Here is a 23864-nt window from a genome sequence, read left to right on the forward strand (position 1 = left end):
TTTTTCGTTTTTTATTAGTTTGTCCTGGTTTTAAAATGTAACATAGCCCCTTCAGTATCTTGGACATTAGCTTCTCCAAATTTTTTACCTACTTGCACACAGTAAACGTTTCTTGCATTTTAACAATATGATCAGGTGTAAAAGTTGGTGTGTTGGCTTGAAACAAATGTACATACTAATGTTTAATTCATTAATTGATTGATCTTTTCTGGCCAGCTGTGACAAATGTCATAGTGCACTAGTTCTACATATGAACATGGAAACCCGTTACATGAGTGGTTCACTGTCGACAGACGTAACAGATAACATCATAATAAAATAAGTCTTATTTCTTTTGGCGAAATTCTTTTTTGTGTTGACAAAATTCTTTTTGTGCTAATGATGTGAGTTGTATCCATGCATATCCTGTATTAAAAATAAGAAAGGTCATTTCATTTTGAGTGATATACATGCATTATCATCTTCTGCTTTCTTTCAGTCCATTGGAATGCATGAAGATTTATTTCACGCTTTTCATTTAACAGATAAGGCAAGCATCAACCATTATTTTGGCATCCGCAGGATGGAGAAGCTCTTTGTTAATGCCTATGATCTGAAGTTGTTGATGATAGAAAGTGATAAGTGAAGGGACATGTAACATATGGTGTTACATAATCATACTAGCTTCCGGTTGTGGTAGCTAAGGTGGATTCATCATTTTTTTTATAACGTTTGATACACATAATTTTTACTGACTTCCACTCAAAGGCTTCTGGGTGAACACATTATACACCCGTTTGCAACTTTTGAATTTCCACATTAAAATTTAAATATTATTCTGGTAAATTTGACTAAATAATGAAAAAGGAAACAAAGTCATGAAGTGACCTTATATTTTTTTTATGGTTAATTGGAAGTGATCCTTCTAAAAGTAATAGAAGGTTAAACAATCTTCAAGGAAAACATTTCTATAACGCGAGTCTTTCACGTTTTTGGACCTGGCTTTAATCTATTAAACATTTCACCTTGGAAATTTCCTTCTTCGAAGATCTTTTTCATCAGAGTGCAAAGATAGTCAAGATCGGAAGAATTTTGCTTGCTTTCATTCTTTTACTCTGGGACCGTTTATAACGTATATTATGTCCCAGTCTGACTGTTGCTCTGCGGTTGTTACCGAGCACAAGTAGTGGAGAGGACCTGTTTGTCCTTCCGTTTTAGAGGACCTTAGTCCGACGTTTGTTTTTGAGATGTCTTATTAATTGTGTAAATTTCTGTGCAAATAATTTTGGGTCATTGTCCTTTTGATTTACATTCCTATTATATCCCACTAGGACTTTGTATGTCTACAATATGTCAATGAAGTACAGTTATATTCGTTCAAGACTGGTAAAATTGTTACTTTTACCTTATGTACAGTGCGAGATAAGTTCAAACCTGTTTAGTTAGATAAGAGCTTGGTCATTTACTCTTTCAAAATTAGACCAGTCAAATTTCTTTTTCCTGATGTAGGTTCCGATATATCAAGACGGCGTGATGGCAATATCAACATTGCAAAATCGTGTTAAAAGTACGGAAAGTTAATTCTTTGAAATGTGACAATGTTGTAGTTTTTTTTAATTGAGGATACACGGTTGTAAACCACCAAACGTCATTTAAGGAAACGCCGTTCAATTGACGGGTGATATATTCACTGTAAGGACGTCGGGTCTAAACGCCACCTGTAACATCTTTGTGTTATAGCGTTTTAAATACTAGAAGAAAAAATATTTCCAAACGACTTTGGTGTCGGGCATCACTGATGAGAGAAAATTTGTCAGCATGCGCAATTCGTATGATTAATTGAGATCGTTTCCGTTTGATGTTGTCATGAGTAACAGTATCACAAGATTTGTCAGTAAGATACTGTCTATACCTAATTATTTTAGTCGAGCTACATAGGAAAAGTACGATTTTCAAACACTGAGCTCGATTGTCCGGCACAAAAATTTGTCAACGCATTTCGGTCACGGATAAACCCTTATTCACCTTTGTATACATGCCTACGAACCTCAAATAATTTAAAAGATCTGACCTAACATTACAAACTGAGATCGGTATGATAGTCACAGTTTCATATAAAGGGTAGGGTGTGGGAAACTCGTCCAGTATGCAAGATTAATAAAAATTAAACTATAGAAACACACTATAATATACACTATAATGAGATACAGACATCCGGGATATCACAGTTATTAGTTTCTTTGTTATGTATACTCCCTTTACCCTCTATTCTTTAAAATGTATCCCGTAAGTGTCCCCAAGAGATTTTAACTTTTTTACTCAACGTACGGTTAAAAAGGGGCCTGGTGTATCCAAAAGATTCAGATTCTGGTTTTTTATTTTTAGTATTGACGTTCATCAAAATTCAGTGAACTTATAACAAACAGTTGAGGATTATATAGATTTAATACGAGCTTTTGATATCAGAATAAATGAAAATAAGGCAAAGTTATGTTTGTCAAAAATCTGAAATGCTCATTTTATGATTTTTGTTCAATCCACTTTTTCAGTTGTTTTAATCAATACGTCATATTTTCACTAGAGTTACGAACTTTGATGTACACCAAGATCATTTTCATACTCATCATATGCATATGTAGTGACCTACTACAAGTATGACCTTAGTACATATATTGCTATTAGAAACAACATGAAATCAAACACTGAGAAAATCGGATTACGATGGGATTTTTTTCACTACAAATTAAAAATTCATATTGGACTTCAAGAAATAAAGTAATAATTGCAACATTGGTTGCTAGCGGTATTAATCAATTGCTGTGTAAAAATGAATTTTTCCCGATGGCGGAAGTCTTGTTGTTGTATACTTGTCAATAATCGTCCATGGTTCGAGTCTTTAAAGGCAATTTTTGATTACATGAAATTTGCTCTTTAGAAATTAATTGCATAATTTGAAAGATGCCAGCAGTGTGGAAGTTACATGTCACCCGACCGATGCATTTAAGTAGATTTTCTGTGTAGGTATTGGATATAATCTAAAGCCAAAAGACCGCTGTTTAAATTTGACTCTTCCTGCTAATAAGGTGTCGCCAATAAATTTTCATGTTTGTTTGAATTCGTGCTGTGTTTTGTTTTTGGACGACCGGAATAACTGTAACGGTTTGTCGGTATAACCGATATTACTATAAACATAATAAGGTCAAATGATTCAGCTGTTAACAAGGAAAATAGACAGAAGGTAGAATATTGATGGTAAATAGATTTCATAGAGACAAATTATTTACTAGTTGAGAGCAGTAAAAAAAAAGGATAAACAAAACATTCTAAATATCGGGACACCTCTTTACGGTTAGATAATTATTTAGTACACAAATGCAATGGGGGTCGTCGGAATGGTCTTCATTGGTCCTTTGAATTTCAACATTTTCGTTATTTTCTGTTAACAATCTTTTCTGTTCCAAGTCAATGTTTTTGTTTGTTTTTAAATGATTGCACATTGAAGACTCAATACAAACAAATTGTAACTACAAAATAGAAAGTACCCGTAGTAGGAGCATTTACGTATCTTTAGTGAACAGGAAAACTATCAATGATATCCGACATTGACAGATGCTTGAGAGTGCGTTGACCGACAGTTTGCCAGAGTGACCAGAGGCAAACATTATTTTTTTTTATCGATTACACAACTTCCTCGTGAGTTAAAAATAATATTTCTACATGCTGATTACAGATGTAATTTAACATATTTTGTCAGATCTATCAGTTTATAGTCAACTTGTTATATGGAGAGAGGTCTTCTGTTAAAGTATTCCTGGCTTCCGAATAGATGGAAATCCTGCTAATTCAGTGGTTAGTCACACAAATCCATCGATTTACTGAATAATTCAAAGGGAAGTAATTTATGAATGGGTGAAAATGGAAAGTCATATCTTGATTCTGTCACCAAAACATTGTTGTGTTTTGCAACATTTTTGTACTCCCTGTTGGAAAGACTTTAGTTCATCCTTGCTATCGTAGAGTTATAGTCAAGTGTTATTTTTTTGCCCCAGAAACAAAACGTTGATTGATTTTGATTTTTACTACGATAGAAGTAGGGGCATTATGTTTCCTGGTCTGTGCGTCCGTCCGTTCGTTCGTCCGTCCGTCCGTCCGAGTACTCTCTGTCGAAATGCCTAGAAGTTAATGCTCCTGTCCTGACATGAAAACTCCAACCTAGAAGTCAGTGCTCCTGTGCTGACATAAGATATCATTGATATTTCTTGAAAATTTAGTTATTAAAAAAACTTGTGTTTTTTTTACCCGCAGTCATAGATGTCGTTTGCCGGATTTGATTTTTTTAATGCTCCCCGACTTTTTACAGATCTTGGCCACCCAACTGTTTAGATTTGAGCACCACTGAGGAGTCTTACGTAGATGATGAGGCAAAAGTTGATATCAGAAAGTTTTGGCTGTTTGTTTACATGACGTTTTGTGATTGATGCTTCTCTATCTTATGGTTTCGGACGAACCCGATGAATACAATACTTCAAAACATTACGCGCAAGGAAATCAGCATTTAAGCAATATTGTCATTTATTCGGTTCCATAGGTATTCGCCTTATTGAATTCTACCAAATTTCCATTTATTTCAGTCTCATAAAAAGATATCAAAATATTTCTGTGATCAAAATTATAACATGGCTACATTAGATTATTTATTGTGTAATCATGTTGTCGTTTTCAGTTCTGGCATACACAGAGCTAGAGGACAAGTAAGGCATATGCACATGTAAACGATAAACAAATAGTGTTTCTAGCCAAAATCTTTGCCGCTTATTATTTTAAAAAATGAGAAAGAACTAAGATCTTAATTCCTTAAGTTTTTGTAGTTAGTGGTGAAGACGATTTGGCTTTATCTTTTGAACTGAAATTTGAAAAAAAAAATATATGATGCATTAAGAATAACATTTCTAAAACATTCGTTTTATAAGAAAGCTTTAAGTGTGCAATTAATGTTTTGTGCAAATGGTTTGTTACATACTTTTGGATTACTGTGGAGAATCTCTAATGTGATTTGTCGTCCAGATCTAACTGTCACTGAATATTTCTTGATGTTAAGTAAATTTAATTTCCAAGAGATCTTCATGACATGCAAATTGAATTTTATTCTAATCAAACAGATTGTCACTTCTACATTTTGGTTTGTTTAAAAATCGGTTATGGTTGCACAAATGCATTGATTGTTTTAGGTATTGATGATCTGCAATTTTTTAAAAAATAAAGTGCAAAGTTGAAGAAATTTGAGTTGCAAAGAAAGAAGTTGGAAATGTAAATTCAGAAAATTGTACATTCAATTGAATATATTCATGTCATGATTGAAGCAGATTAAGATTCTGTTTGACTTAGTTTGGTCGAAATATAGGAGGATAGTTCTGCAAGTTCATTAATCACAGCGCTTCCTGGAACATCCAAGGATTGTTTCGAGTAACTGTTATATTGAAATATTGTTTTCCATAAAACACTTTCAAAACATCGTACGTAGCTCAGAATCTATATTATCATCAACAATGCATGCTTAAAAATGAATGGGATACTTCGATACTTCTCATAGAGGTTTCTTTAAAAAATATTATTAATTTTCATTACCAAAAGTTAAAAGTTAATATATGGATATTTAAAAGGTGTCGAATCATGATGTGAAGGATCTGCTTACCCTTTTGTTTTGCCATAGCCTTGTCATTTTGTCTTTGGCTTAATAGTTTGAATATCCCTTTGGTATCTTAGGCCTCTTTTTTATGATGTTTTATAAATATTTTTTTTATAGAACAAGTGACCAAATGCTGTTTTAAGATTTGTAATTTCCTGTACAAATGAATCTGGCGTGTCAATAATCCCTCGAAGGCTGCTAATTTCTCTGACTTTTATATCTGATGACTGTCCTTGAAATTCCAGCATTGTTCCATCAGAGATTCAAAATTTAATTTACCTTCGTGTGGCAACATGTATTAGGCTGTTGATATTAATGAAAGGCATACGTAAACTTGGTCTTGATGAAATTCTGATGGATGAATATAATCATCCATTGTTGAAAGAAGTTTCAGTCAGCAGTTTTATATCAAAGTGAAAAGATGTTTGTTACATCTTCAACAATATATATGAAAGTGCTTAAAATCAATTATCAAAAGTATGGGGATTAATACTTTAATAGTATTCTACACGGCCTTCTTGCAAAGGGTTGGATGTTCAGAAAAATATTTAGTCATTTGAACCAATTCGTCATTTTGAAAAGTTTCTTGTACTGTGACAGGAGCTTGGAATGTCTTGTTCTATAAATATCCTTTTTGTTAGTTCATGCAAATTGAAAATCTCTTCGACATTGGACTCTTTTTCAAGCATTTTCTGGTTTGAAATATACTAGTTTTCATAACTTTTTGACCATACAAACTGTTGTTTCATGTTTATTTTAACCACAACTTATTTAAATTAGTATTGAAATATTCAGACGCCAAGAAAAAGATTGATGAATTTGATAATTTAAAGATCGGACAATTAAACTGTCATATTCATCATTAAAGCGTGAACAAATTGTACAATTTAAAGATGAATTATTTACTGTTACGAATTGCATAAATTTCCTAAAAACATGATGAATCGTAATCAATTCTGACACGAAGTCATTTTAAAAAGTTGTGTCATGGTTATGTCCATTTCAAATATCCTTGATATGGGCATGCTCTTATTTACTTGACATAATATATTTTTCAGCAAAAATCTTGGATTTACCAAGAGAAAGAGGTTTATTGGTTTGTTTCCTGGAATTTTGATTTCCATATTTTCATGTCGTATCTTGGAGCATATGTCCTTTCAATTCTTTGATGACCTATTACACTCAATTTTGAATCAACTGTCATGAAATATTGCTATCATTAGACGTAATAACTGCAGCGTGTATGGGTATAACTTAATTTGAGATAGTAATAAACGCGCTTCATACCAGTGTTTCTATTAGATAGAGTGTAGGATATTTAATGTCCATATTCTAATGATCCCTTGTGGATTTTTCATATCTAGTATTTCAAAGATTTTTTTGAGCCAGATAAGGCAATATCGTGAGCAAAATTGTTGAAATTAATCTCGAACTTCTTCGGCGATTCCTGAGGAGTTTTGCTTCAATATGCATTAAAAATATCGTCATGTGATATCGAATGACAATGTTTATAATCACCTGAAGATTCTAGTGTCAATATGTATGACCTACAACTTCGTCCAAATGTAATAACAAAATGAAATTTGAACTACAACAGCTTCGAGCACAGCAGTTGATCTGAGAAACGGGGATCGGTTTATGAGATGACAAAATTAATAAAGGTTTTGGATTAAAGTGACATAAGATGGTCTTCTCTGTTCGTATATTTGATGCCGAGCTTTTATCGTAGAGTTGTTATGTCTACTTTGATGAAAGTTACTATGATATCTGAGGAATTGTTTTCTTTGAATTGAAAATGATTATGTTCTCTCATATGGTACACTGTCAAGGCTTTCTTGAATATACTCCCAGTCGTGTTCAACGTTTCATTCTTTTTTGTCGTTGAAATTTTCCTTTGTGTTGTAGCAAATATTTTTTCCCGTGTAGCAAATATTTTATTTCTGATTGTATGTTGCAATTGTTTTTGTAGAAACACAAAAATTAAGAGCTGTTGCGTAAATTTCAAAAACTAGGAATCTCAATCGTATCGTTTTGTTATTGACATATGCAATGCCTTAAAAAAGAGTTGGAATATGCCAAGGGGACATTCAAAACGTGAAAGAACAAAAACTGACATTTCCATGTCAAAACTTGAAAGACAACGGAAGATGTCCTCAAACAAGGGGGGGATTTCGGTACTCCGGAAGGGTAAGCAGATCCAAAATACGATACGGTCTTCAAAGTGTGATTTTCAGTTTTAACGATAAAAACGTTTTAATTGGATATAACAGAAACAATCTTGTATCTGCCTTTAACTCCTATTTCTTCAAATATAACGAATCGAGCGCCACTTATCGATTTTATTTAAACGATATGCACGCCACGTCCAAAGTAGCAAATTATAAGCTAGATATCTTTAATGAATTTCTTACAGCCACTTTTGGTGCATGTTTTGTCCTCGAGGGTTTCACCAACCAAGGAGTCGACACTTCCGTATTGACATTAAATTTCAACGATAGGTCATTTCCTGTATATATATTTTGAATAATTCAAAACACAAAGATGTTTTACCACCAGACATAAATGGCCTTGGCCATATTAGTGAGAATTTTCAGAAAATATTTTGGTTTACCATGCTTTCAGCTTTGTTTTTGATTTGCCCTTCTAACTGTTTTGATTCGGCTGCCACTGATTAGTCTTATATAGACGAAACGCGCGTCAATCATACCAAATTATAAGCCTTTATTTTTGATGTCGTTTACATTCCGTAGATTAAATTTTGAGAGGAATTTTTTTTTACAACAAACATTCGTAACATACACATATTCGTATATTGTAATATTGAGTTTAATGGATGCTGTTATATGTTATTCTGTCTTTTGTTGGAACATAAGTGCTTTCCATTGTTATATGGATGTTAAAAGTAGTCAAAGATATGCCAAATTAACATCAGGAGCGCTTGTCAAATAAATTATCAGCATGTTACTTCCATTGTGTACCAAATTATCATTCTCGTATTTTTTATATACAATCGGCGTTGAGAAATTACTAGTTTTTGTCAGTAATTATGTAAGGATGTAATGTCTTAGATTTAGAGTAGAATTGATATTTTTTGAGTTATCACTTCTGTATTTTTACGCAATGTTAACTTAAAAACATTCACGTTCTGATGAGAGGTTTATCTTCGTGAAAAATGTATTTTATCTGATTGACAAAAATAGGAATCGCCCCAGACAGAATGTGCGGTATTGTTGGTGCACCTGTTACCGAATATTTCACACAAGTTGTGCAACAAATAGCCATTTCTTGCCCTGGATGTAATCTACCAATTAGTAACAGCAGAATCTGGAGGAGTCTGCTAATGATATCAGTTTAGTTGTTTTAATGCCTCTTCTCACTATACAATTTAAAATAAAATTGTGTGTAACGGTTCTTCGTTACAAGGACTCATATTATTTAAGCAGCAACTTTTCATGCATCTAAGGGAAGACATTTTCTGTAATTTTTATTTGCTGATTTAATTTGAATTTTCGAAATGACCTTCCTGTTATTTTTGATTAATGGAGAAATTTTAAGTTTAACAAGCGCACAGAATGCTGTAATTAGATATTCTGCTTTTGGCTATTTGTGTATTTCAGTATTATATAACGTAGTTTACCCATTGATCACGTCCAGGCACTAATGAAGAAAGATGTGGTAATAATTATCCAGCATGGACTTGGCACTACGCATGCGTAATTGCCACAGTATTGATTTAGTAACTCTGGAGTACTGACCCTGAGAAGCCGTTGGTGTGACACTGTTTTAAGCATGCACATTACGTAATCCTGTCATCTGCAACACCAAGAAAGCAAACCACTAATTGTATATACCGAATTATCTCTTTATTTTATAGCTACTTGTAACATCACAATGGTTTCATTTTATGATGTAAAATGATAAAGGCTTTCAATGCCATAAAGGAAGAAGAAACCATTTGACGAGTAGAGAACTTCACTCTGGGTGCTTAAATTAAACGAAGCTGTTGATCTTTTGATAAATTCGAACAGAAATCCGCATAAATAAAACTTTTATTGAGTGCAACTTTCATTAGAAAGAAGCAGAAAAATATCAACACATTTTGCCATAAATAACGGAACGTAGAACCTGTAGAGACAAGATTTACGGTCACTTTAAAAGCAGTGATTTATACTTCTATCAATTTACTTTTTTAAATAGTTTGGACAAATACAGATTTGTAGATGAATTTTAACACTTGTCTATTTCGGTTAATTGTTATAGATGCGTGCAATAAAAGCCTTCTTCCCGGGGTGTGTACACACATTATTGGGCATGTTGAATTAGCAAGCATATAAGTCAATATTGTGTAATCATTGTCCCTGATATCCACATGTCAACTTAATGTGTATTTTTCTGCCAAAGTTTTAATAGGCTTTAATGGAGTCGTGAAAAATGAGGTTGATGTAAAAGTCGTTTACATCCAGTTAATCTGCTGTGGAAGGCGTTTATGCCGCGGGGTCATTGAAGGTCAGAATGGAAGCTTTAAGTTGGATCATAAATTTGTAAATTGCATCATGTGATTATACATTGTGGGTCATGCAGCTTATATCGATCGCTCGGACACAGCTGTTCTTAGCGTTGCTACCTCTGATACGTCTTTAAGCATGTCCTATGGTGAAGAAAACATCTTATTAAATGAAAATAACATATGTATGATTTTTAATTTGTATAGTATTGAGCCATTTTCTACGCATTATTATTTAACTGTTCGTGGACAACCATATATACATGTATGCAATATTATACTTTATATTGATTTTGATGATATGATTTACATATTTAAAACTTCAGTTACCAATTGTTGACCTAGTGAATTTAAAACTAGCCAAGGTTGTCTGTCGCTATAGCGATCCATGTATATTGTCTGAACAGTAGCCAATGGCTAAACACTATTAACATAACACGAAAGGAATTTTGTACTGAGTGTCAAGTGTTGAATTACCTGTATATATATATTGTTTGTCCATTTATGCACACCTGTATTCCTTCCGTGTACATTACGTCATTATATGCTTTAACTGCATGTAGGCGTTGATGGTACAGGTATCCGGGCTTAACGTCTTGAGGTTATGGAATGAAATACACCAACAACAAAAAAATATAAAAAACAAATAAACATGCCTTGTTTGATTTGCTTTAATCGCCATATCGTCTGAAGGTCTAATATTGAAATGTTAACTAGTTTTGTAATGTCATAAATTACATTTGGTTAATGAATAATATATTTGATCTTTAATGTTTGTCCTTGCAGGCGATACATTCCAGTTAAGTGTGTTATGTTTCACATTTGTTATTACATATATCATTTCATCTCTTGTCATTTGAGACAAGTCATTCCAGGACACCGAAGCCTAGGTGGCTACTTCCTGTTTGATTTGTCCGAGTTCAGAGCTTAAGTTAAATCAACAAACAAGATGCCAGACAAAAGTTATGTTGACCCGTGTCGCTGTAGATTAGTTGACCACTTAACCCATTTCTTGACATTTAATTGTTCTGATAAAGAAATGGACTAACCGACATAAATGTCCATCAGTTAGGTCATTCTTATTTTTATGAAATGATGAAGTATTATTTTTCGCCTCTTTCAATGTACTGCATTGTTCAATACCGTAGAAAATAAGGACGTTGTTACAGCTTAAGTATAGTTAGTCAAGTCAATCCGGTTATGAATCGGCGACAATCGTTGGGACTGTCGTTACTCTTTGCGTTTATCCATTTACTTAGATGGTTATATATTTTGTTGAATTGACATGTCTGCTTTTTATTTTTTAACATCAACAATCTTTTAATTTTTACATCTTTTAAGGATATTGGATGTTCTACTGCACATGCTGTAACAATCAATTCAAAATTATGTGATGATCATTGTGCTTTCAACTTTTGATGACATAACTACTGGTTTCCAAATATTTTTTATATCCAGTATACATTTCACAGGATTTGTTTTTAAAATTATTTCTTCTGCATCTCTTGTTTAATTTTTGTCACATTATCACATCGGAAATCCCTGCAACCTATTCATATTACTATCTGTCTTGCCTAGTGTTGATAAGGTTTGTTCGAATTAGATAGAAAGCAAGCTTTGAAGGTGCAGCAGGCACTTCTGAATTTGTTTTGTTTAAAATGATAACAATTGTGTCATAATTTCTGGCTTTTCTTGCATAAACATCGAACATATTTTCCCCTTGTGCAGTATCATTCCTATGGACCCTCTATGAAAGCATCACCTTGTTTATACATTACGTCTGATTAAGTCAAATAATCATAATTACCCTGGGACTCAATTAACAAACATATGGGTTATCTATCTTCGTGGTCATTTAACTGAGTGACCTGGCAGTGTCGGTTATTGACCGTATGTTGGATGAAGTCCAGAAAAGTAGGGGCATATGTTAGAGGGGGAAAATGTAAATGACGTTTTGTATGATATTAAATATACATTTATGTTCATAGATTGAATATATTATGTTAGAGCAATTACAACGCACCAGCAATTTTAAATAACACTGTATTTATTTTTGCTTTGATACTACTTTCCAATTACTTTTATCTATTAACAAGTTAACTTTGTACAGCCCAATGGTCATATATATTTATCTAAGTTGGTCAATCACGCCATAGACAGGTAGGTCGGTGACCGTACTCTCCCGGCAAACTCTATAAATATCTTTATATGACAATATATCTCATAATACAGTTTTATAAAGTTTTTATTGTGATGACGTGTTGAGTTGGGAGACTTTCAGGAACTCCAATATATATTATTGTTTATATACATAACTACTCTAAATATCAGCACAACAATGTTAAATCTTCAAATTTGCAGAAGCAAATTTTTGTTCTTCCCTCGCCGGGAACTCATGCTATTGGGATATCGAGACAACACCGCCTGCACTGTGTCCTGCGCTCTAGACCACTCGGCCACCTAGACTGAACATATATTGAGGATAGAAAAATGCTTTTTCTCCAGGCATTTGCATTTGTTTCTATGTCTTTTTTTTTCTTATCTTTTTTGGCAAAACCTTCCGGAATTTTAGGTCCTCAATGCTATTCTACTTTGTTTTTTATTTGGCCTTTCTAACTGTTATATAAGATTCGAGCGTCACTGGTAAGTCTTTTGTAGACGAAACGCGCGTCTGTCGTACTCAAATTTAAGTCTGGTATATTTGATGAATTTATTTTTACCTTATTACTATATCTTCCAAAAAATTAGATAGAAACAACTACTTATTATATAACATAGCGATTTGTCAATCAACATTTTGTGAAAAATAGCTTATTTCGCCAGTTTTCTCTTAGCGCCTCTCTAGTTTTCCTAAAGGCTTCACCAGTTTCTCTTGTTATGTCTGCTTGCTGATTTTCGAGGGAACAAATATTAGGAACAATATTTACACTTATTTATCTATCTCTATAAATATATATGAACAAGTCTAAATTGAAAACAACGTTAAAACCTATGATTGCGTTGGATAAAACCGGCAATTATATATATATATATCATTGAAGTAAATTTACATTTTATTGATCTATGTAGATTTTATTGAGACCTCATAGATCATCAACTGGCCAATATTGTTCTCAATATTTTAAATTTAAACCCAGAATTGTAATAGTATTTAGGGTCATAGTAGCTGGAGACCAAATAGATTCTGGAAAAGATATGTGATGGGGTATTGTGTAATAGTTTTCCCAGAGTCATGCCATATTAGGTCCAAGTGTAGCGGATTACTGTCACCACAATTAGTCTACCTGAAAATGATCTTCCCAGGATCTTCCTTCAATACATGTGTAGTTCCTTTGTCATTTAAGTCAACCTCTTTACTTCTCTGAAAACAACTTTTGTGTAATTGAAAACATAATTTTGACACCACGAAGAATGAAATACGATTCTGATTAGGGTTTTAATAATATTCATGGCTATTTTTTTTGTCCAGTACCAGCTGCCAGTATGTAAAATAGGCCTGGTTAATAATGTAGTGTGTCCGACAGCTGTCGTTGTTTGTTACACAATAACATGCTCCTGGCATTATGCACCCCCTAACGACTGTTGTCACCCCTTGGATTATATCACTCATTCATTTGCAAATTTTTTTCTTCAATTGATATCAAAGCCATTTTCATAATAGGTCACCATTCAGAGTGAAAAGGGTCAATCTTTTGTTCCGTATTTGTTTGGAGATTGAAGACGTCTTGGACTTGAGTGCTTTGTTATTGAGTGTCAGTGGCGTAATACAATCCAGCAAGCTGGCATTCACTGTCCGATAACGTATAATTATACATACATATTTTCTTTTTTAATTTCGACCATTGTTGGATTTGTTACAATCAATTAATATTATTTTCAAAAGCTTTTCCAATTGTAAACTTCAGATTGACGCTTTTTGACTTAAAATCTTTGTTCGTTTTTTAGTATGTTTTCCAGTCCAACAAAGCCAATATTAATATCTGTTTGGATAAAAGACCCACTCCATTTGGTTTCTCCCTTCAGGTTATATCCATAAACACAGTGAAAATGTCCTGATTTAGTAAAAGATACATGCATTAGGAGCCATTAATATTATATATCATGCAGAAAAATGAATGTTCCGTATGACTGGTGTTGATACGTGGACCTGTTACGTGATAATTGCAGCCAATCTTATTTTATGCAATTAACACATAAAGGTTTCAGTATAATATATTGATTTGACTGGTGTTGATGATGTATATGTTAAAATCTTATCAAACATTTAAAGGTTTTTATATGTAGATCAAACGACATGTCTGGTTTGTGGTCATGGATGGATTCAGCTGACTGCGGGGTAGTCTGCGGGAAATTCAACATCTTTCTTCTTGGTCACTTTTCTGAATGAAGTCTGTTGTACATATGTCTCGCTTCCTGTTGTTTGACACACGTTTTTATTTGAGATGCATAAAGCGTATATATAAAATAAATACACACCAATGTTTGATGATAATCACACCATCTATTAGAAAATAGATATTTTCCCTGTATACTGCTTGCCCGTCGATTACAACGAACATGTAAAAATCTGAAAATGGTCGTTCATAATCCCGATCTATGGGACTTATGAGGACTTCAAAATTTTCTTTCAATGTAGTTTATTAGAAATGTTGTGGATGGATGGTGTATTAGACATTATTGTGACGATTTTATTGACGGCCATTTTAAACTATGTCATAACACACCGAAATTTAGCCTCTTTTATACAGTTTCAAAATTTGAAGAGAAGTTTTTATCTAAGAAGTTGATAGAGTTATTTTCAGTTTTTGTTGTGTTTTTAGTTTGCTGTCTCATTAACTTGTTTCCACTATTTTTGTTATTTATAGGGAGAGTATTATTTAAAGTAGTCAATTGTTACTCATTTTACTTTGAGGCACGATGAATTCATAATACGAATATATTCATTAAAGTAGAAAAAATTAAACTTTTCCCTCCAGATCCCCATGCATATTTAATAATGTCTGGTCAATTTGCTCTATTACATAAAAGGTATTAACCAAGCGTCGCGATAAACCTACCTGAATCGATCAAAAACTTTTACACAATATCAAGCTTGGTCTACTGTTTGCCCAGTCTGCTGATCAAATAAATAATATTGAATTTCTTTCTACCTTGTGCAAGTAAGGTCATTATAAACAATGTATCGTTTTCAGGACCACAATTTAAAACGTATGACTCATTTGTACATTTGTAAAATATTCAATTGACATTTTGGTCAATGACAATGAAAAGATAGATATATGTTAGTTAATTTAAATCTATAAATTCCATTTGACATAAAAACATGATAAATTTACAATGAGTTAAACAAATAATGAAAATTAACATTTCCAAAATAGGTTTATATTTTTCTGTTTGAAAATTAAATGGAGACAAATGGCGTTGAATTTAATATTTACTCGTTTGGACTGTGATATGGCTTTTGTCGTAACCAATTAATTTATGGAATGTATAACCTTAAAACGTATTGAATAGAAGCTAGCTTAATGACTTTTCTATTTTGATTAATTTTTTTTTTATGTCTAACGGAACATATTTTCCATTTCAGAGCCAACGAAGTTTGTATGCGAATCCTGCAAAGCCACTCATGAATCGGCATGGTCCCTCCTTCAACATGCTCAGAGAGAACATGGCATGAAAATATATTACACTCCACCATTGATTGAATCTTTGCCGGTTAGCAAAACAATTGATGCTGTGATGAAAGATCTTCACGATTCTAAACGTTCTCCACAGTTGTCACAACCCCATAAACTGCACGACGACATTCGTGATCAACATTTATCTATACATCGTGATCATCACCGAACACCTCCATCAGCGGGAAGCTCAGTCGGCAGTGGTGACGCAACCATTACATCACACCATTCTCCGAATCCATTCATGTTCCGCTTTCCATTTGATAGACCTCCTCTTTCTCCGAGTCTACAATTCAGCCGTCCACCAGGTCCAGATTTTATTACTAGCGAACCTCGTCATCTCGGATTGCTAAATTTTCCACATTTTGATGGTCCCTCGCCACCATTTCCTCATTTGTTTGACAGGACGCCTCGTCCTATGGGATTCGACAACAAAACTCTTGAATCATTTTATTCACAAAGATTGCGAGAGTTGGCATCAAGAGACATCATCACTGGAACAACTTCTGCATCCCCGCCCATTCGGAAGCACACACCTCCTTTCTCGCAGGCCAGCACAACGACAACGACTTTATTTTCACCTCTTACACCACAGCAGTCCTCTCCTCATCAAGTGGAACCTGAAAGAGCACAGCGTCCAGATAGTTTAACACCACCTAGCAAATTAAAATCTTGTGAATTCTGCGGAAAATCTTTCCGTTTCCAGAGCAATCTGATCGTACATCGAAGGTCCCACACTGGTGAGAAACCGTTCAAATGTCCTCTCTGTCCACATGCCTGCACTCAGCAAAGTAAGTTAAAAAGGCACATGAAAACGCACATGAATAAATCCCCAATGATGTCACAGATCTCTAACTCCTCAGACGGAGGCAATCATGGTTCAGGTGATAGCACACCAGAAGGAAGTAAAAAATTCATGGACGATGAGGATGAAGATGAGGAAGAAGAGGAAGAAATGGAGGAGGATGAAGAAGAGATGGATGAATCCGAGATGATGGAAGAAGAAGAGAGTCGAAAACTGTCCAATAACAATCTAGAAAAAAAGCCTGATCTTTTTATCCCAAACTTTGTACCGACTCATTCACGTAATGGTGGTTTAGCAATTAACTCAATTCAGGACAAATCGTCATTGCTCAAAGAAGTGATGGAAAATACAGGTTTGACGGGGATTCCGACATACAAAGATGCTTTGAAACAAGCCATAGAAGAAAACTTTTCAAAAGAGAATCCAGAGTCTGGTAAAGAACAGAATGACAACGGCAGCAGAAATGGCAGCATATCCAGTAAGGAAGATATCAAATCAGAACCTGAAACTAACCAAGGCAACGGCATTGATAAACAAGCAAATAGTGAAAATAGACAAGCCAAACATATAAAAAGCGAACCTCATGAGGCAGCACCTACTCCTATGTTCAACTTTGACATGTTTTCATCATTGCAACAATCCCTTTGGAGAATGCCGGTCGCTAATCCACCACCAGAGATTTATCCACATCTTATACCGGGATACCCTTTCGACCCTAACCACAATAATGGATTCAATCCTGTGTCTACGGTTGAGAGTGCCTTGAAGACTTACAACACTCAAAAGTCTGTAGACAATCTATCTTCGGCTAATAGTTCCCCTTTGCCCCGAAAGGAATCTAGAAGAAATGACACTTGCGAATATTGTGGGAAAATTTTCAGAAACTGCAGCAATCTCACCGTTCACAGACGCTCACATACGGGAGAGAAACCTTATAAGTGTGCACTGTGCAGTTATGCATGTGCACAGTCAAGTAAATTAACAAGGCATATGAGGACGCATGGTCGGATTGGAAAAGATGTATACCGTTGCAAATTCTGTAGCATGCCATTCTCAGTTGCCAGTACTCTTGAAAAGCATATGCGAAAATGTGTCGGCAATGGACAAATGAAGATGATACCAGACTCTGATTCTCAGTCTCAGTCAGATACTGCCAGGATGATTCAAGATTCAGAATCTGATTCAAGCAATGCTCCTTCAAATTCGGCAAACACACCAACGAGTATATACGAATCAAATAGCTTAACAAAGAACGCTTATGGTTCTCCCAACTCCTCCACTAGTATATTCGATTCCGTGAACTCCTCGAAGAGTTTATACGAGTCAGCCAGCGTTGCCACGAGTATGTTTGATTCAGCCAAAGTACCAACTAGCCCATTTGATTCGGCTAAAATGGCTGCAGCTTTCAAAAAGGAATCTGGTTTATTCGATTCGGTTAATGTTACCCCTACTATATGACTGCTATGGTTTGCTCAATATTTTTGTTATTTATTTGACACCTTTATTGTAAACAGCACAAAATACTCATCTTCATAGTCTGCCCAACTATTCGCTGTTGTGTAAAGACTTGCTGGCACCATTAACCGGTGACGTCATCTTCATCATCATTTATCGTCATAGATCCACACGATTGTTGTAGTTTGGGGCAGACAAACTTTAGATATTGTAGATTTGTTAATTTGTATATAGATGTTGATTGTTGAGATGGGGTGTGTTTAGGAGGGAATTTGTACCCCATGACGTGTATCTTTAGATGGTGCTTACCCCTTCTTGCATTGTATACGTGTCATATTTTTTTTATATTTGAATAGATAGATGCACATTACTGGGGCTTTTAAAGCATATATTTTGAGATTATCAATAGCAACATTGCTTCAAAGAAGCAGCAACTAAAATGGCAGACATTGATTTTGGTGATTTTTAATTCTGTAAAAATAATTGTCAGTCTTTAGACTTTAAAGAGGAGTAGTAAAAATATATCATCGAAATTTGAGAGTAATATCACACTGTGTGTTGATTTATATATTTGTTTATTTGTTTTTTTGGAATGTGGCTTCAGTACAACATCAAACAGACGGAAATGATCAGGGCTTTCAATCAGGGAGAATATTACACCAAAGGTTTCAATGTCTTAACTGTTTCATTAAAACTTGAAATTATTCTAGAAGCATATTTGTGCCTATGTCTTAGGTCATCTTTTGTGACAATAAGTCTTTTTATAAAATATGTGCCATATTATGTTTATATTCATCTGATGATGACGTCATGTTATTTAAAGAAAGCAGCAAGTTATTTATTTAAATGCAAAGGGAAAACATGCTAGGAGTAATTTTGTTACACTGTGAGTTTCATATAAAACTTTTATAGTATCAACTTTTAATGGAACAATTGGGAAATCTATATAAATGAAACCTGTTTTGATATGTGATGTAAAGAAATATTTAAATTTATTGGAGGTATAGAAATATGCACACTGCAACAGAAAAGCTTAAGGCAGCAGAAAAATAATTGTAATAATAGTGCCTAAAATAGATCCTGCCAAGCAGAATTTTACATGTTGTACGACCAACAAATTCAACTGGTTAAAATTTGGAGAAAACAATACAACAGTGCAATTTGTTTTTGTTTTTGTTTTTTTTTTTTTTTTGTCAAGAAGGGCGATACTACATTGAAGTGTTTGTATAAAGTTTTCATTGTTAGATTTAGATGTTAGAGAGTTTTATATATTATGTATACCCTCATCACATTACTGTTTCCCAGGCAGTCTAACAACTAGGGACTTGACTCATTTTGGTGCAATAGTGTGCTTAAATCTACCCATGGCGTTACAACATCACATTCGGGTAGTTTTTTTTTATGTAAGTGAACTTGATTTCGTTTATTGCATATGAATTTTGTCCAGAAATGTGTTTTAATAAGGTCAGATGTGCAAAATATCAGTTATCAAAACGATGATTTTTTTTTAAATATAACTCTTTATGCAAAATTACGAAAGGAAAATGTAGAACGAGAAAACTCCTAGAAAATACCAGGAGTGTTTGGAACATCGTAAAAGCACACTCAATGCAGCAAGTCAAGTTCAAAACAAACTGAAATGAAATATTGATCTTCACATGTCACTTTTCTTAGCTGTCCAGGGTTTAATTACTTTCTTGAGAAAAAAAATTATCCATGCTAAAATTCCTTTGGAATATTGATAGTTTAAACATGCTTAGTAACACCTAATTGCAAATTTACTTTATTTATATATTTGATTATATGGTAGTTGTGTTAAAATGACAAATTGTTGATCATCAATATTCACACTTTCGTTAATTGTGTATATTTTAAGATCAATATGATATAGAACTAAATCACAGCAAACTTCATAGTAGATAATTCTATTTGTTATAAGCAGCAGTTTGTTGTATCAGGGGAATTATGTTCAAGTTTGTAACCATAACTTTTTCATTATTGTATGATATCCCATAATTCACCAGTTATGTTGTTAGTCTGTCCTTTTATGTGTTTGTTATTGTTAATGTCTTTCACCCTTAATATCAGGGCAGTTTCTGCCATAAGCGTGCCATATTTGCGTTACGAGGGTTCAGTTTATATATAGGTATAATTTTGGTGCATATTTTTTCTGAATTTCTATATTGCAAACAGTGCTGCATTTTAAAATAGCCATATGACCAGGGTCTTAGCTTATATTTATTTTCAATATTATGCCATATATTTGTACATATTTTGTCTTCCCATTATTTCTTTTGTTCATTTTAAGTGCTGTATTTTGCATTTTTACATTTTCCACTGAAAATTTTTAATTATTTTGTTTGACATATTAGTGCTTAACTATTTTCCAGTGGACACATTTGTTTTTAATTAGGGCCATATTTTGTCACATTTAGTTTTCCCGGTGATCAGTGCTTCTTGTGTTTTTAGATCTCTTTTAGGGTTGTTCAACAGCAAGACTCTGGTCAGTTATCTGTGCCATAATCATGATTTTTAAATTCTGATAGTTATTTTTGTGTCTCATTTTTTACTGTGATTGCTTATGTATTCTCATAATTGCGAACAAAATTCTAACCATTTGTTTCATTGTATTACACATTCAGTAGAGAACATTGTTTTCTGTTCTTGTTCTGCTGAAATCGTTTAGAAAAATATCAGGTGCTTCATAAATTTAAATCAATAGGAAATGTAATTTGATTTTATCATAGTTGATGGTACATCTTCATAAAAAAATAAATGATTAACAAGAATTTATGATAAAAAGAATAATATGTATCTAATAATGAAAATGTTGTAGTGCTAAATCTGTTTGTATTCTTCAAAATGAATTAGACGCATGATTACTTATTTTTAAACAATTTTAAATTTGTTTTAATATTATTTATTCCGAAATAAGGCTACAAAACCGAATCTTATATCAATTCTATATTTATTTTTTAAGTCCAAAGTGGTTTTATTTTTAATAATATACATTACTCCACAATGAATCTTTTAATCCTGATAATACAATCTTATTCATTTTTTAGCTCACCTGACCTGAAAGGTCAAGTGAGCTTTTCTCATCACTTTGCGTCCGTCGTCCGTCGTCCTGCGTCCGTCGTCCGTCGTCCGTCGTCCGTAAACTTTTACAAAAATCTTCTCCTCTGAAACTACTGGGCCAAATTTAACCAAACTTGGCCACATTCATCATTGGGGTATCTAGTTTTAAAAATGTGTGGCGTGACCTGGTCAACCAACCAAGATGGCCGCCACGGCTAAAAATAGAACATAGGGGTAAAATGCAGTTTTTAGCTTATAACTCAAAAACCAAAGCATTAAGAGCAAATCTGACATGGGGTAAAATTGTTCATCAGGTCAAGATCTATCTGCCCTGAAATTTTCAGATGAATCGGACAACCTGTTATTGGGTTGCTGCCCCTGAATTGGTAATTTTAAGGAAATTTTGCTGTTTTTGGTTATTATCTTGAATATTATTATAGATAGAGATAAACTGTAAACAGCAATAATGTTCAGCAAAGTAAGATTTACAAATAAGTCAATATAACCGAAATTGTCAGTTGACCCCTTTAGGAGTAATTGCCCTTTATAGTCAATTTTTAACCATTTTTCGTAAATCTTAGTTATCTTTTACAAAAATCTTCTCCTCTGAAACAACTGGGCCAAACTAAACCAAACTTGGCCACAATCATCATTGGGGTATCTAGTTTAAAAAATGTGTGGCGTGACCCGGCCAACCAACCAAGATGGCGGCCACAGCTAAAAATAAAACATAGGGGTAAAATGCAGTTTTTGGCTTATAACTCAAAAACCAAAGCATTTAGAGCAAATCTGACATGAAGTAAAATTGTTTATCAGGTCAAGATCTATCTGCCCTGAAATTTTCAGATGAATCGGACAACCTGTTATTGGGTTGCTGCCCCTGAATTGGTAATTTTAAGGAAATTTTGCTGTTTTTGGTTATTATCTTGAATATTATTATAGATAGAGATAAACTGTAAACAGCAATAATGTTCAGCAAAGTAAGATTAACAAATAAGTCAACATGACTGAAATGGTCAGTTGACCCGTTTAGGAGTTATTGCCCTTTATATTCAATTTTTAACAATTTTTCGTAAATCTTAGTAATCTTTTACAAAAATCTTCTCCTCTGAAACTACGTGGCCAAATTAAACCAAACTTGGCCACAATCATCATTTGGTTATCTAGTTTTAAAAATGTGTGGCGTGACCTGGTCAACCAACCAAGATGGCCGCCACGGCTAAAAATAGAACATAGAGGTAAAATTCAGTTTTTGGCTTTTAACTCAAAAACCAAAGCATTTAAAGCAAATCTGACATGAAGTAAAATTGTTTATCAGGTCAAGATCTATCTGCCCTGAAATTTTCAGATGAATCGGACAACTCGTTGTTGGGTTGCTGCCCCTGAATTGGTAATTTTAAGGTAATTTTGCTGTTTTTGGTTATTATCTTGAATATTATTATAGATAGAGATAAACTGTAAAAAACAATAAATGTCGGCAAAGTAAGATCTACAAATAAGTCAACATGACCGAAATTGTCAGTTGACCCCTTTAGGAGTTATTGCCCTTTATAGTCAATTTTTAACCATTTTTTCGTAAATCTTAGTAATCTTTTACAAAAATCTTCTCCTCTGAAACTACTGGGCCAAGTTAATTATAGATAGAGATAATTGTAAGCAGGAAAAATGTTCAGTAAATTAAGATGTACAAACACATCACCATCACCAAAACACAATTTTGTCATGAATCCATCTGCGTCCTTTATTTAATATTCACATAGACCAAGGTGAGCGACACAGGCTCTTTAGAGCCTCTAGGTTAAGAATATATCTTTTTTCGACAAACTATACATATTTAGGCAAAAGTCTATTTGAAATGATAACTTGTCGACATTGTTCGAAGATCTATAAGAGAGAATAACATTTTCAAAAGATTTTATTTGAAACAAAAATTGCTATTAGCGTCTTATTTTCAGAACTTCTAAAAAAAGCACATTTAGGAACTGGCTTAACTTTTATCATCGATACAATAATGTTGCCTCTCAATCTATTGGATCTTAACATAGAACATATAATTACCCTTTTGAGCGGTTTCATTTTTTTTTCTAATCTTTATTAATATCGATTTCAGCAACCAAAATGTATGATACTTAAATTGTTAAACGATATGATAAATACTAAAAACAAAATTCGTATATCTTTTTCCGTTGTTACCGAAAACATACCTGCTTAACAGGGATGACAACTCATAAAAAAGGCAACTAGTGAAAATAAGAAAAAGAGGCAACGAGCAGATACAAGAACAGATAGCATTGTTTATGTGCCTTTGTTTACAGATATTTTTGTACATTCAATGTACTAGGAGTCATTTAGAACTACAGCTTCATGTATTTATAATGTGATTGTCCGTATGACAGTACAAAGTACACTTAAATAAAACATTTCTTCTTCCTCTTTCTTCTTTTATTTTATTCAAGATGTGTAAGAATCACTTTTACACTTATCTGAATGTTATTTCCGTGTTTGCAGTGCATAATACAATTTTTGTTAAAATGATGAATAGTAACAGGAAGCGAACAGTGGTTGCATTTTATTTGTCTTATTGTAACTATACCGTCTTATAGTTGATTAACGCTAAGCTAGCTTGGTTTTATATACTTGTGGTAATTTCCAGAAAATATATCGAGAAAATTGAATTAC

At 33.5% G+C, this 23864-nt stretch overlaps 1 protein-coding gene across 1 annotated transcript in view; it reads left to right on the forward strand.

The window, feature by feature from the left end:
- Positions 1 to 23618, forward strand: part of LOC127699186 (B-cell lymphoma/leukemia 11A-like) — a 58258-nt gene extending 34640 nt beyond the window's left edge. Inside the window, exon 3 of the mRNA XM_052202940.1 lies at positions 15757 to 23618. Coding sequence (XP_052058900.1) covers positions 15757 to 18110 — 2354 coding nt within the window. The 3' untranslated portion in view covers positions 18111 to 23618. The remainder of the gene's footprint in view (positions 1 to 15756) is intronic.
- Positions 23619 to 23864: the final 246 nt, after the last annotated feature.

This window comes from Mytilus californianus, unplaced genomic scaffold (assembly GCF_021869535.1).
Source record: "Mytilus californianus isolate M0D057914Y unplaced genomic scaffold, xbMytCali1.0.p SCAF_4, whole genome shotgun sequence".
NCBI classification, from domain to species: domain Eukaryota; kingdom Metazoa; phylum Mollusca; class Bivalvia; order Mytilida; family Mytilidae; genus Mytilus; species Mytilus californianus.